The sequence below is a fragment of the Dromiciops gliroides genome, chromosome 1 (genome assembly GCF_019393635.1).
Source record: "Dromiciops gliroides isolate mDroGli1 chromosome 1, mDroGli1.pri, whole genome shotgun sequence".
Taxonomy (NCBI): Eukaryota; Metazoa; Chordata; class Mammalia; order Microbiotheria; family Microbiotheriidae; genus Dromiciops; species Dromiciops gliroides.
The window spans coordinates 98,878,247-98,894,819 of record NC_057861.1 but is presented as its reverse complement, the minus strand read 5'-3'; the positions used below and the strand labels follow the sequence as shown (position 1 = coordinate 98,894,819).

Sequence of the window (16,573 nt, the reverse complement as noted above, 5' to 3'; positions counted from 1 at the left end):
TTTTTTTTTTTGATGAAGAACTGTGAATGACTTGACTATTTTCAACAATACAGTGATCCAAGACAATCGAACAATATTGCTGTCTCTGTGCACAATGTTCTCTTGTTCAAAAATTACCTCATTTTATAGTCTCTAGTTTGTGCTTTAGATTAAGTGAAAATTAAATTCTATAGATCTATTTTGAGGGAACATATGATAATTAAGCCATTACATAGACATAGATGTTTTTAGTATTGCATATAGAGATACAGGATCAGAAGTTGGATCACAGATTGTTCCCTAACTTACTGGAAGATGGAAGAATTTTTTCTAGCTTCTCAAAAGGAAATAAGTATTTCATATATCTTGGAACAGATTCTTTTTCATTTGACTATCCAAGGCTAACATTAGGTGCTTCTAAAAATAATCGATCCTTCACAATCTCTGGAAATCCATATCATTACTTAGAATTTTGAATAAATTAAGATGAACTAATTTTCTTCCCATTCTTTTTCCAAAAAAAGACAAACCAAAAAAAAAAAAACCAAAAAAAACCCCAACATAAACAGAAAACCTTACAGACAGAATACGAGCTTGACAGTTAAACATTCCTGTTAAAAAAAAAATAGTCTGACATTTTCAGAAGGTATATTCTGATGAGCATAATCTCAGTACTGGTCGTCCAAAATTCTCATAAGTAACATCTATCAAATTCTCAGAAATTGTCGATTTCAAGAAATAGCATACTTCTTTTTTTTAGCATATTTCTAAAGACTGCTAATGCAAAGTACAATTTTGTTAAATTTATTGTAAAGCTCATTTTAGTTTCTCATTGTTTTTTCCCCATACAAAAATGCCTGTAAATTCTTACCTGATTCCTATTACTCATTGTTCTAGAGCCTGTTTAGATGGATAAGTTATTTTTAAAATAAGTAAGTTACTAATACTCAGGTCTTTGGGATGCTGTAATACATTGTAAGAAATGATTCATTCAATGGTAGCTTAGTTAATTGAATGTTAATTACATGTGGAAAACCATTTCAAGAAATCTTGGGGTCTGTGCCCATACCCCTTTGCCTCTTTATATATACACACATAAAGTATACATACACACACATATACATACAAACATGAGTTTATCTTTAGGTTGCTACAAAAGAGTATGATATAAATTTGCTCAACTTTTACTTTCAGATTAATCTTCCTTTTAATAATAATAGTTTTTAATTTTATTTAATAATAGTAGTTTTTGATAAGTATCTGTGATTTAGCACCTACCTGGTAAGAAATCTTTTTCTTTGTACCTTTATAGTCTTTTGTTTTGTTTTGTTTTTGGTGAGGCAATTGGGGTTGACTTGCCCAGGGTCACACAGCTAGAGTAAGTGTCAAGTGTCAAGTGTCAAGTGTCTGATGCCGGATTTGAACTCAGGTCCTCCTGAATCCAGTCCACTGTGCCACCTAGCTGTCCCAGTACCTTTATAATCTTAAGAGAAATACCAGAGACACTGAGAGATTGTGTTTTCCTCAAGGTGTTGAATAGGATCTTTGGCACTGTCAATGGTAGAATTTAATCCTAGGTCTTCCTGTTTCTGAGGCCAGGTCTCTATCTTCTATACCATTCTTCCTCTCATCATCATTATTATTGTTATTACTATTTTTGTTATTGTTATCATTGTTGTTTTAATTAATAGTTGATATTTTTATAGCTAACCTGTCACTTCTGTTTAAACTTATGCCCATTTCCACTTGTTTCTTCATGAGTAGAAATATACAAGAATTCCAAACTACCAATTTTATATTTGGGGAATAGTTTATTCATATTACAGGAACTATATTACTGTTTACTGTTATTCTTTAAGTTTTCATTATTGACATTAAAAAGGTACTTTTGTTGATCTGTTTTTTTTTCTGCTTTTGATGCTTATAGAATTATACACTGTAATAATATAAAAAACTTTTCAAATTGTTTTGAGCCTTTGAAGAAATAACAAAAGTACTTATTGTTACCATTTTATTTTTTTGTAGTTTGTCAAATTTGCAAATATTGAAGAAGACACACCCTCTTATCATAGACGTTATGACTTTTTCGTTTCTCGATTCAGTGCCATGTGCCATTCTTGTCATAGTGATCCAGAAATACGGAAAGAGTATGTATCATTTTTATGTAGCTGAATTTTAATAGAACATATATAATCATTGATTTCTCATTCATACTCAAGTTATATAACAAGTTTTTTAGGAATTATGAAGAGCTATCCTCTAATCATCTCTAAAAGGCCTTATATGTGTGTTGAAGAAATAGTTACTAAATACCTATTCAAAAATAAGCCATATTCCCTATACTTAAAGAACTCTCATACTGAAGGAGCTCTGGGTATAACACTTGGCAAATATGCATCATTTTGCATTTAGATACGTGCTTTAGAGAAGTGATAAGTATTATTTGAGGTTTGTTTTGGGGAGGGGAATTTACTTAGCAATCTGAATGGCGAGTAATGCTTCAAAACCAGTGTTATCTTAATTTCAGGACTCATCAACTTTGGCAAGATATTTGAGGGGAAAATGGGTAAAAAGAATCCATTTTTTTTCCCCCACCAATATCAGTACTCTGACTTCTGGCATAGAATACACCACGTGTGGTATATCTATGTTTTAATAAATGTCAGTCATTATCAGTCAGTCACTAAACATTTATTAAGCACCTATTATATGCCAGATGCTTTGCTCAGTGGTGGTGACACAAAGAAAATGAGTTCCTGTGAGGAGGGAATTCATCACTTTGTGGCCAGACTTCATTGATGAGTCTTTTACACTTCAGTCAGGCTGGTGTTTGGGAGACACATCAGTCCTGTATCTGATGCCTTTTATTATTTGGTATAAGGCTTGCAAAAGTGTGTGATCTTTCAGCATAGCTTCTGAAAACTTGATTGCTTCCACACTGCAATGCATAGTTCCATATAGATTATTATTTGTCTTTTCTTAAGGTATTTAAAAAATTGTATTATTTAGGTATAGTGTACATTTCCCTCTCAATTTTAAATTTATACCTGAAGCTTTTTGTGATATATTAAATGTTTTTTCATGTCCATGCAACAAGGTATATTGGTTTATGCTCTAAAACTTTGCTTTTGGGAACTTGTCTGTAGCTAAACATATTTTCCTTCATAAATAATGTTGTAAATAGTAATTTTACCACCATACTCCAAAATGCTATTTAATCCATGTTGTCTCTTGAAGTCATAGAATAATACCATTTCAGAGTTGGGAGGAAGAACTATATTCTAGTTACCTCTGAACACTTAGCCTTGTGGGGTCGATATGTTAAGCCCATTTTTTAGTTTTTGGGGGATGCTACTATACTGACACTGGCTTTGCTGATACCTCGCTTTCCTGTTGCTCTCAAATTTCTGACTGTTCTTTTGTGTAATTCTCAGGGTAGAAATTACTATATTTTCTCATTCGACTTCTTAATTAACTCTTCAACCTAGTGTGAATTGTAGGGTTTTCCTAGAGAAGGTATGTGGGACCTAGATGGTATGTTTCTTCCATCTTGGTCGAAACTTGACATGCTTATTTTGAGGTACTGATAGGACATTAAGAACATTTCAGTAGGCAATTGGAAATGTGGATTTGGAACTCCAGAGGTGTGAGAGGTTGAGCTGGAGAGTTTTTGAGGTCATCCTTGTAGAAGTGATCATTAAACTTGAGGAGTGGATATTTGAAAGGACAAAAGTTGAGGTCAGAGCCTGCATTTAGAGACTTGGGAAGCAGAGAATGCCATGTTGTGGAATCTAGAAAGAAGGTATGATGATCAACATTAAATGTTCAAGGAAGATGAAGATTGAGTTTATTCATTAATAGGTCATTGATTACTTTTGAGAGAACATTTTGGGTGAATTCTGGATATGGTTATTCTCTGGACTATTTGTTTTTTTTTTTTTTTTTTTTGCTGGGCAGTGGGGGTTAAGTGACTTGCCCAGGGTCACACAGCTAGTAAGTCAAGTGTCTGAGGCCGGATTTGAACTCAGGTACTCCTGAATCCAAGGCCGGTGCTTTATCCACTGCACCACCTAGCCGCCCCTGGACTATTTGGTTTTAAGGTTTTAGATTCCTGGAAATGGAAGTTGTTGGGGAAAGAGTATAATACTTTATGAGAGAGTTAGTTGAAGGAAGCACTAGGTTCATCTAGGCACAGTGAAGACCTTTCACAACTTTTCATATTTCATTCAGCAACCAGAAAACATGCTCCCTTTAATGAGATTTCTAAAGACTTTAGATCACTAATTATTTCTGGTCTAGTCATTAATTTAGACCTTTTCTACTGTTTGTAATATATTTTGTTTTCCTTTCATTAGAAATACACACATACACAAACTCATGATAATATGCATACATGAAGTACTTCTGTTAAAAAAAACTGACTAGGATTAAAAAAAGATTTATCGAGTAATTCTATTTAAATGTATTATAAATCTTTATAAAATCATTATTTGATGTCTTAGATCTTGGCAGAAAGTGATATTTCCATTTTGTTGACTTCAGAAATGATCACTGTTTCTCTATTTGTTGTCTCCTAGCTAAGCCAAAAAACCTATCTAACTTTTCTTTCTCAGACTTAAAACAACTTAAAAATCCTTTTTTGGTTTCTTTTTCCTAGAATCCGCATAGCTGGGATCCGAGGAATTCAGGGTGTGGTTCGCAAAACAGTTAATGATGAGTTGCGGGCAACTATATGGGAACCACAGCATATGGACAAAATTGTTCCATCTCTGTTATTTAACATGCAAAAAACAGAAGATGTTGACTGGTATAGTATAAAATTTCTTAAGGTTGACATTTTTATGCAAAGTAGAAAAATTTTTAACGAATCTGAGTAATGACTTATGTGGTAAACTGCGGGGGGGGGGGGAGGTTTAAAGTTCTTTTATTTTGTTAAATTTTTTTTGAGTTTATAAGCATTTATTTTATCTCTTTCTCACTTCACCTAAGGCCAAAAAACCCCCTACCTTTTAACAAATGTGTACCATCGTGGAAAAAAAAAAATTCCTGTATTCCTCATGTCCAAATGTGGGTCTCATTCTGCATATTTAGCCCCTTTTCTTTCTTGTCAGGTGGTAGGTATTCATTATTAGACCTCTTGAATCATCATGTTTGGTTATTATCTTGATCACAGTTGTTAAGTCTTTTACTGTTGTTCATTTTTATAATGCTATAATTGTTCTGGTTTTACTTACTTCATTCAACATTAGCTCATACAAGTCTTCCTAGGTTTCTCTGAAACCATCCATTTCATCATTTCTTATGGCACAATAATATTATATTCATTTGCCATTCTTTGTTTTGCTGTTCTTCATTTGATTGGTACCCTAAGTTTCTCTTTCTTTACTATTCAAAAAAAGAGCTACAAATATTTTTGTGCAGATGAGTTCTTTAACTCTTTCTTTGATTTCTTTGAGCTATCAGCACAGTAAAGTGATAGATTTTTGTGAAGCAGGTGCGTTTCTTAACTTTTTTACTTAATGGGGGGAAAGCACAATTTAATTATTATATAATGCTGAATTGATCTTTTAGATTATTATTAATATGTTTAATATTTTACTTTTAATCCACTTTTTGAAACTTGCTTAAATAATATGGTTGGTATTAAACTTTTCTAATAGCCACTAAAATTGATTCTATTTTATTCACTTATAATACAAAGCAAGTTAGATATATTGGTAAAGAACAAAACTCAATTCTTAGTGGTTATAAGATCTTTAGAATGCTTATTCTTAAGGCAGTTTATAATATCCAGAAAAGAAATCAGTAAGAATTAATGATCTCAATTAGATGTTTTTAAAAACTATATAAATAAGAACTGGTAGCCAAACGCTTTATTTTATACTCACACATATCTGATTTTAGATTGACATATAGTCTTAAAGTGATTCAACAAGTCTTTCTTTTCATTCATTTGTAATACCTAATTAAAGCCAAAAGTTTGTACTTGATTGTACCTTGCATGAGTCATGCTCATTACTTAGACCGTGCTTAAATTTTTATGTGCAGTTCATTTTCAGGGTTAATAATGATCTGTGTTTCTGATTCTTTTATTATCCTTCATTTTCACCTAAAATGATGCTGAAAAAATACACAGTGCTAAACAGATACCTGAGGATTAAAAAGCCATTTAATTATCAATGCTCAGGTGCTTATTTCAAACAATAATAATTATAATTTTAGTTATAAAGGATTTATATTTTTAGTATCTCATTTGATTCTTACAGCCTTATGAGGGAGGTATAGTGGAGATGTTATTTCCATTTCACAAATGAGAAAATCTGTTTATTCAGGCTAATGGATTTGCTTGGGGTCTTAGAGGTAATAAGTGGTAGAAATGCCTTTTAAATCTATTTTCCTTTGAACTGAGATTCTACATTCAAAGGCCTTTTGATTGGACTTTGTCCTTTTTAATATATGTCCTTTGTCCTTTTTAAATATAAGTGAAACTCATCTGATTAGTTTTCTCCCACCCTTTATATTTGCATATTTTCTTTTCATATATCCCAATTTTGAGAAATAACAAGTTCTACCCCTTTCTTCCTCCTTTGTTACAGTAATGTATTCCTTTTACCCAACCTTCTCTGTTCTTATTTAATACCCTCAATCTCCTTTGAAGGCACTAAGATTCTAAGAGGACACTTGTTTCTTCCCCATACACTGTGTGTAACACAGAGTTGTCAGTTTGCAACCAGCCAGATTAAAATGTAATTGGAAAATGTTTAACCTAAAAAAATCATCTGAACAGTCGAAGGCAATATGTTCTTAAGATAAGTGGCACAGTAAAATTGGAGGTAATTATTATGGTTAATTCTTTTTTTTGTCATTTGTATGATACGTCACTGTCAATTATTTGTCATTCAGTCAACATTTATATAACATTTACCTATACATACACTAGGCAGCTACATGGTACAGTGGATAGAGCACCAGGCCTGATGTTAGGAAGACTTATCTTAATAAGAAGTTCAAATCTGACTTCAGACACTTAATAGCCAGGTGACCCTGTTTGCTTCAGTTTCCTCATCTGTAAAATGAGGAAGGAAATGACAATTGAGAAGGAAATGGTAAGCCACCACAGCATCTTTGGAAGAAAACCCTAAATGCGGTCATAAAAAATCAGACAGGACTGAAAAACCCCTGAACAATACAGAGAAAGTAAGACAGTTCCTCCCTTCTAGGAGCTTACATTTTAATGGAGTAGACCACATAAAAGGAAGGTGAAGTGGGGATGTTGGGGGGTGAGAGAAGTAGGGAGAGAAAGTACTTGGGCTGGGTGTGATGGAGAAGTTCAACCTGTTGGGAAAGGAAGAGATGGCTAGTGTGGGCTCCCTCTCTAAATGAAATTCTGGGAGGAGGCTTGGGTTCTAAGGGTGAACTGATCTTCTAGGATGAAGACGTGAGACCCAACTTTTTAAATTTGGGGCTCAGTAAATATAATCATAAAATCATGTATTACATTTTTTAATCTTATTATAACATCCATATGGACAATTCTTTTTTAGAATTTAAATTTTAAAAATTCTGAATTTAAACACCAAAACAGTCATTTTCGTGTACATAGAGAACATAGAAAATATTATATATAAAATACTTTTAAAGAAAAAAAATACATAATAAATTCTACATGTTACTTTGAATCGTGTCCTGCTTGTTTATCTTTCCATTCTTTTATGCAAATGCTTCAGTGCCCCCTTTCCTTTTGAGGGGCAAGTGTCAGTCAACCAACAAGCATTTATTAAGTACTTGCTGGGTGCTAGGCATTGTGCTAAGTGCTTGGAATATTTTTTTGTTGTTAATACTGTTGTTAATTACCCTCCTCCCCTTCCCCCCCTAACTATAAACTGAGAGGAAAAAAAATAGCCCTTGTAATAAATAAGCATAGTTAAGCAAAACAAATCCATACAGTGGCTATGTCTGAAAATGTATATCTTTCACAGCACTTTGAGTCTTATCACCTTTTTATTAGGAGGTGGGTAACATACTTCAATAGGTCCTCTGGCAATATGTTTGGAAATTACATTGATGATAAAAATTATTTTTCTTTGCAGTATTGCTGTTCCTATGTAAATTGTTCTTTTGGTTCTGCTTGCTTCACTTTTCATCAGTTCATAAAAAAGTTTAGGATAGGGCAGCTAGGTGGCGCAGTGGATAAAGCACCGGCCCTGGATTCAGGAGCACCTGAGTTCAAATCCGGCCTCAGACACTTGACACTAGCTGTGTGACCCTGGGCAAGTCACTTAACCCCCATTGCCCTGCCAAAAAAAAAAAAAGTTTAGGATTCTTGAAATAAAACCTTTCATTTCTTATGGCATAATAATATTCCATTACATTCTTATACTACCAATGATGGTTACCCACCATAGATTCTAGTTATTTGCTTTTCTTATTCTTCCCTCTTCTTTTAATGTGCCGCTCAGGATAAGGGAGTCTGACTTCCTTCTTAATCTGTCCCCCAAAGCACCACTAGTCTCCACTTTTTTCCCTATTGTACTTGATGCTTTCTCCCAAACTGTGCATGTTCAACTGTCCTTTTAAAAATATAAGTGAAACTCATCTGATGGCTGTTTTCCCCAGCTCTTTTCTGTATATATGCATATTTACTTTTCATATATCTGGGTTATGAAAAATAGCAAGTTCCACCCTTTTCTTTCTGCTTTGTTACACTAATGTATTTCTTTTACCCAGCCTTCTCTTTTCTTATTTAATTCTCTTAATACCCTTTGAAGGCTCTAAGGTTCTAAGAGGACACTTGTTTCTTCCCCCTACATTATATGTAACACAGAGTTGTCCATATGCAGCCAACCAGATTAAAATGTAATTAGAAAATGTTTAACAAATAAAAATACAGTACAACATAGATAATGTTAATTGTGCTTTTCTAAGTTACTATGTAGGCTTGAAGAGATATGTTTCTTTTTGGGTTTGATACCATTGCTGGAGCAATCCAAGTTGGAAGATCCAAGTTCAAGTCCTACCGTAGAACTTAACTAGCTGTTGGACTTTGTGCCAGTCACTTTGCCTCTAACTGTTTCCTCATCTATAAAATGGAGATAATAATAGCACCTACTCCCTAAGGTTATAGTGAGAATAAAAAGTACCATGCAAAACTTAAATTAATATTACTTATTATCATATATCTCTTTCCAAGTGCTGAAATTTACCTTTCTTAGGTTACTCTTGCCTTTTTGTGTGGATTTTTTTTTAAATATTTCAAAGTTCTACTCAGCTCTGGACTTTTCATAAGAAATGCTTGAAAGTTCTCTATTCTAATAAAAATCTTTTTTTCCTTCATAGGATTCAGTTATAAGCCTATATTATAAGTCTATTTCTTTTCCTATTTGGAATAATGCATTCCAATAACTCTTCGTTTATATAGTAGAAGCTGACAAGTCTTTTGATACCCTGACCATGGTACCTTAGAATTTGTGTTTCTTTTTGCTTTGGAAGTTATGCTGATTTTGGGGGGCTCACTTCCTTTTCTAGGTGCTCACTAACCATCCTTTTCATTTATTTTTGGAATTTTTGGAGTAATCTAAGTCAAGTTTATTGATCTATAGTCTGCAGATTTTGTTTTCCTTTTTTATCAGCACTGGTGTTTTTTGCTCATTTCTTATCCTTTTAGTATTTTCTCTGTCTTTTAAAAGATCACTTCTAGTGACTGAACAATTAATTATATCTGCCAGTTCTTTTTCTACCCTGAGATACAATTCATTTGGTCTATATATTTTGATTTCATCAAGAGGTGCTAACAGTCTACTTACTTTCTCTTGACTTGTCTTGGGTATCAACTCCCACTTAGCCATTTTTTCTGTCCTTTTTAGTCAGTATATCTTATTTCTTGGTCAAAACATCCATATTAAGAGTTAATCATTTTTACTTTTCTAGTAGTCAAATGTTTTTTTCCATCCAACTTCGTGGTATGTTTCTGTTTAAAATTTACAGTCGATTCTCCTCATTTGTGGTAGTATGTTCTATAAATTCATGGTGAACCCGCAATTAGCAAATACTGAACTATTTCTTCTAGAGGAAATACAGGGCCTCTGGTCACAACATTGACTTTAGCACTTTACAGAGTGGGCTCATGTACAGATTGATTAATTTCCCCTTCCTGTTTTGGAATATACCATATTTTTGATTCATGGACATCGAACTCAAGACTAGTAGCACTATAAGTCATGCCTGAATGAACAGCTGTTTTTTCTGACAGCTTTCTTGCACTTAGGAACACTAAACAGTATTTCAGCTCTGTTATTAGGCCCATTTTATACAGTAAAATAACCAATGAAAAGCACAGGTAAAACCTTGGAACTCAGTAGTCTGTGAAAATGATACTTGTTTTCAGTATGAGAGTTGAAACAAAAAAGGCAAATTATTACCTTGTTCAACTTCAAATTGGAATGTGTGTTGGGTGACTCAAATATTTTGTTTCACTGTGCCTGTCAATGAATGACTGCAAAAGCACTATATTGATTTTGGGCTTACAGATGCATTTTAGTGAATAGGGAATTCACAAATATGGAATCCACAAATAATGAACATTGTATTATACTTTATAGTCAGAAATGGATGATGGAGAGTCTTTAATTCATTCCCTGTTGTTTTCTTCTTTCTCAGTCGAATAGGCCCTCCTTCCTCTCCTTCAGAAGGTGACAAAGAGGAAAACCCTGCTGTGTTGGCTGAAAACTGTTTCAGAGAATTACTGGGCCGAGCAACATATGGGAATATGAGTAATGCTGTTCGACCAGTTTTTGCGTAAGTAGTGTTTTATTGTTGCTTTCTGATTTCCCTGATCCTGTGATGAATAATCTTTCTCAGTGGACCATTGGACTTTATGAATTAAACCTTCATTACTGAGCAGCTTCTTTACACGACACATATAAAAATGAAAACATGTTCCTTTTTGTATTTTTATCTCTTTGGAATACAGGCCTAGTAGTGATATTGCTGGGTCAAAGGATATGCAAAGTTTTATAGATCTTTATGCTTAGTTCAGTTATATGTTTTTCTTATTCCTTGATAAATCACATTTAATTTCTTTAAATAAGGTTTTTGAGTAATACTCAGATCTAGTATTATTTTTTGGTGATGTGCATATAATGAGATCTCTTGGTCTCCAGTCAGCTAACTTCATGGATTAGGTCATTTATTTTCTAGGCTGAGTTAATGTTAACTTCTCTTGTGAAATTTTTTTATTGATCACATTTTTTAGTTACAATGGTTAGACTAGTTCACAACTCAAACCATGTATTAGCATCCTAATGCATGCTATTTTTCCACATCCCCTCCAGCATTTGTCATTTTCTTTTTCTGCCATCTGATAATCTGATAAGTGTAAGGTGATATCTGAATTCAGATGAATTCCTGCCTTACTTTGCTGTCTTGGTTCCTTTTTCTAATTGTTATTTTTTATTTTATTTTATTATTTATTTTTTGGGGGGGGCACTGAGGGTTTAATGACTTGCCCAGGGTCACAGAGCTAGTAAGTGTCAAGTGTCTAAGGCCAGATTTGAACTCAGGTCCTCCTGAATCTCTAGGCCAGCACATTATCCACTGTGACATCTAGCTACCCCCGTTAGTTCCTTTATTTTTTTTTGCTTTTACTTCTTCCTTCTCTGTAAAGAATAGGGAAAAGGGGAGAAAAGCTTAAGAGCATATATGATGGAGAGGAAAACAAAATCAGTAATGGTCACCATGGATATGAATGATGTGAACTTATCCATTAATTAAAAGATAATGCCATGGATTTAGAAAGCAGAAGGAAAAATTTGCTTTTTAGAAAAACATATGAACCATAAAGTTTGACATAGTTAAAATGTGGGATCAGAACAGAATTTTTTTCTAAATTCAGAAAAGCAAGTATAGAAATTAATTATTTCCTGCCAGGTCACAGTAAAGGTAGGCATTATTAAAAGAGATAAACAGATAAATTATTATACTCATTATGTCATCCTTAATTGTTTCATAGATAATGACTAAATCATCAGTACATATGCATTGAATGGCATATCAACTAAATACTTAAAGGAAAGATGGCTTTAATTTCAGGGTGAAGTATCTTTCAAAACTATCCTGTTTATGGGCTTTAATGAATCACTTTCAGATCTACACAAATCTAACAAAAACAAAAAAGAAAGGACCTAAATATATCTTTAAAAATTAGCATTGATAGATTGAAATGAATGAGAATTGAAAAGAAAACATGTATTTCTCAACTTTTTGTGGAATCTTTACCACAATTGACATGTGCTAGGTTATTTTAAAGAACAATCAAACTCAAATTCAGAAAAGCAGAAATATTTAGCTAATCCTTTTCTAGTTATAATGCATCAAAAATTATAATCAAGAAAGGGCATTTGAAGAAAGAGTTCAATTCTAAGTGGGAATTAGGTAATATAATCCTAGATAATATTTTCCTTGATTGTAGCTTCTCTTCAAGGCAGAAGTAACCTGGGCATCTGTGATTTTTTTTAAATTGTTGTTTAATATAACTATTTCATTATAAATAATTTCCTTTTGTAATCCTATCATTTTATCTCTTTAAAAAACAGTATTCTGAGTGCTTTACTAGACTGCCAAAAGGCCAAATAACACACAAAAAAAGCTAATGAACCCTTGCTCTAAATATATATCTTGGCAGGATAGACATAAGTAGTCTCCTATCTTTTAGTTTAAAGACTTTCTGGTTGAATCTGCAAGGTGCTCAACAAATACATTTTCACCAACCTTTCTTTATAAATATATTTATTTATACTTTCTCTCTGGCCAGGAATATATCAGCCTTTTTATTGAGCCTTGGTCCGGAAATCTAAATTCCATTTTCAGATACTTCCTACCTAGGCATCTATTGACTTTTCAAATATGATTTTCATTTCTACATCCTCTGCCTTCGAAGTAAATGCAACCCATCCCCCTGTGCTCTTCCATGTTTTCCCAACACTTCATAATCTTATCAGCAGTGCTTTTTAGGATTCTTCTGACAGTGTTGTCCATGCCTACACAAATTCTTAGAAGTGGATATTTGCCATCTGTTTTGATAAGTCTTGGGAAGTTACATTTTAATTCTTGGTTGCGTGAAGTGGAAGACCATAAACTTTTCTGTTGTTATCAGACAAGTAAATAGCTCTTTTCTTTCCCCTGAGTAAGTAATACTCTTTATGTATCCCTCTTCTTTCTCTCACTGAATGATATTTCTTTGGCTGTATTATATATAAATGAGCTGGAGAAGGAGAAAGCAAGTATCTCAAGTATCTTTGCCAAGTAAACCCAAAATGGAGTCATGAAGAATTGGGCATGACTGAAATGTCTGGACAACAGCAACTATATATACATTGGAGGGCAGGCAACTTTCTTTTAAGAGTGTCCAGCAGGAGGCAGCTAGGTGGTGCAGTGGATAGAGCACCGGCCCTGGAGTCAGGAGTACCTGAGTTCAAATCCGGCTTCAGACACTTAACACTTACTAGCTGTGTGACCTTGGGCAAGTCACTTAACCCCAATTGCCTCACTAAAAAAAAAAAAAAAAAAAAGAGTGTCCAGCACCCTCCTTTTCAGGAAGAGCCTAAAACTTGGGTTTTGGTGTTTCTTTCCTTTTCTTTCTTTCTTTCTTTCTTTCTTTCTTTCTTTCTTTCTTTCTTTCTTTCTTTCTTTCTTTCTTTCTTTCTTTCTTTCTTTTCTTTTCTTTCTTTTTTTTTTTTTAATGCAGGGCAATAAGGCTTAAGTGACTTGCCCAAGGTCACTCAGTAAGTGCCAAGTGTCTAAGGCTGGACCTGAACTCAGGTCCTCCTGAATTCAGGGCCAGAACTTTATCCACTGCACCACCTAGCTGCCCCCTAAAAACTGTTTGTTTTTGTTTTTTGGCAGGGCAGTGAGGATTAAGTGACTTTCCCAGGGTCACATAGCTAGTAAGTGTCAAGTGTCTGATGCCGGATTTGAACTCAGGTCCTCCTGAATCCAGGGCTGGTGCTCTATCCACTGTGCCACCTAGCTGCCCCCCTAAAACCTGTTTTTAAGCTCTTAATTTTACAACTGTCCTTTTCTTTTTCCTCTGTGTAACTCTCAACAAGTCAAGTAGCAATTCACCTAAAGATTCTTTTTTCTTCACCTACTAGAGCCTCACTCACTTTCTTCACAGATTATTTCATCCTCTATCATCTTGGATTGTAGAGATATGTCACACTTAGGTACAAGGCTCTTTTTGCCTTCACCTGTTCTTTTATACTATTTGAAATTTTCATCTTTTTTGTTTTTCCTTGAAGTACTTATGTTTTCATCTGAATTCCAAAGAATTGGTTAAAACTTTTATAAACACTTATCACCTCTTAATTATTTGACTTCTCCACTTAATTTCCTTTTTTTGCTCTTATCTCCATAAGCATACCCTACCAACCTCCTGTTTCATCAGTTTACTATATCTACCAATTTATTCTATCATCAGATTTCTTTACCTTCCCAATTTTTTTCCAGTTAACTTACCTTGTTTTGTTTTACCAATTCATTCTTGTTTTCCTCTGCAGCTCCATTCCCTATCCTGCTTAAATTTCTTTAGTTCTCCTTAGTCCTTTCATATCTCCCTTAATTCTTTTATAAATGCCTTAATTGTCCCTGTTTTTGCTCCTCTTTCCAATTACCCAGTAGTCTATAGTAGTACTGAGCCTGTTTTCCTTCAAGTTTTCTTCAATTTCTCTTCTCCAAATTCAACCTTTGCTGTACTTCAAACTAGTCTGAATACCTCTTAGCCCCAACATGATGACCTTCTTATTCAGCTCATGTTTTTCTTTAATCTCAAATTCTTTCTTCCATTATTTTCTCCCATAGAAGCCAGAAGTTGAAGGAATGAGTATGTCTTTAGGTCTTTTGTTTTAAGAAAATTGGTAATAGTTTAAATTTTATATATTTAATACAATTATTTCTTTTAAATGTTTGTTCTCTTTTTATTTCTTCCTTGTTCTTAATAATATACAGAAATTATGTTTTATGAATTTTTTAATCCTTTGATCAATATTTTATTTTTATTTTTTAATTGTTATTGCTTTGCTTTCGTTCCATTTATGGATCAATAGTATTGCCTCCTTTTTGACAGTTCTTACTACCTTGCTGTTTTATGTCTTAGTATTATTATTTCTAGTTTTATATATGTCTAATATATAGCTTGTCAAAATAATAATGGTTGTACTGAACATCATTACATATTGGGAAAGCTTCCATTATTTCTCTGTTAACATTTATATCAGTTGTCCCTAGTTTTTAAGGAAATGACAGCCATTGAATTAAAGATAGCAAAGCAGCAGCCTTTGTATGAGTTGATTTTCTTTATAATAGACAAATTGAAATATAAGACTGTATAACAGATTTTCTTTGAGTTAATTTGTATAGGTTTCTCATTTTTTCAGGTGACATTTTAGTTTGCATGTTTTTCATTTATGTGAAATGTAGAAATTATTTGTATTGGGAATGACAGCATTATTATTGAATATCCTATTCATATTATTATTTGAAGAAACCTAAATATTGAATTTTGAATTTTACAGTAGAATAGTGTCATATGTAGCATTTTGGGGAATTGCAGTGTTCCACATAAATGAATAACTTTGGTAAGTTAAGCTTTCTCCTTTTAAGCTGCAGTGTTTTTATTTGAATGTAGCAGAGAACGGGTATGGGTTTAGTATTATTTGCTTGTGGTTGTTTTTTTCTTAAAGGCTGGATTGTCAATAAATGGAGTCTTTACTGTACTTTGACTGCTTGTATATTAATCATCAGAGAAAAAAGGTATTGACATTTGTGAGACTTGGTCATGCTGAATTGGGTTTTTCTTTTGCTTACAGGCATTTAGATAATCATAACCTCTGGGATCCCAATGAATTTGCAGTTCACTGCTTTAAAATTATAATGTATTCCATTCAGGTAAGGTTTAATTACTTTATTATAGTTACTAAGTAACATTGGTTCTGAATAAATTCCATTTAAGTCTTCAGCAAAGAAGAATCAATACAGAGTTGCTTAAAAATAGACTAAGGCTTTCACAACACCCTGTGTAGGACATTTACTGTTACATTCAGTTGATCTTGAACTTTTGCTTTATTTTTCATAATTACTTATCAAACTTCAGTCCTCTTATGAGGGGGAAAGGCTACCATATAAGTTAATCATATGGAATTCATGTCCATGATTTATTAGATGAACTTTTTTATAACTCCATAACGTTTCGTTTTAAAATGAATTTTTACTGATATTTTCATTTTTATATCACTTACATTTCCTAATGTATTACCTCCTTCCCCCTCTCAGAGAGCAATTCCCTTTAACAAAGAAAAAAAAAGAGAAAAGATAAGAGAATGAATCTTCTCCCTCTCTTTGAAGAGATGGGTGATTGTGACTTTGGAACACTGTATTTATGCAATTATGCATGCATATTTGATTATTTATGCACACATGTGCATGTGCATATGTATGAGTTTGTAGAAGGTGGTGCTTGTGTTGTAGGAAACAAGATTCCAAGAGGTAAAGTTGAAGTCCTCCTCACTGATCTAGAGTACTGATTGATTAAAACAGAAACATA

General features: G+C 33.3%; 1 protein-coding gene across 5 annotated transcripts in view; it reads left to right on the top strand.

Annotated features, from left to right (window-relative positions):
• Positions 1 to 16,573, top strand: part of EFR3A (EFR3 homolog A) — a 150,983-nt gene that overhangs the window by 70,517 nt on the left and 63,893 nt on the right. For all 5 annotated transcript variants that reach the window (XM_043967149.1, XM_043967157.1, XM_043967141.1 and 2 more), the window contains 4 exons: positions 2,005 to 2,126; positions 4,637 to 4,786; positions 10,636 to 10,773; positions 15,840 to 15,918. In XM_043967149.1, coding sequence (XP_043823084.1) covers positions 2,005 to 2,126; positions 4,637 to 4,786; positions 10,636 to 10,773; positions 15,840 to 15,918 — 489 coding nt within the window. The remainder of the gene's footprint in view (positions 1 to 2,004; positions 2,127 to 4,636; positions 4,787 to 10,635; positions 10,774 to 15,839; positions 15,919 to 16,573) is intronic.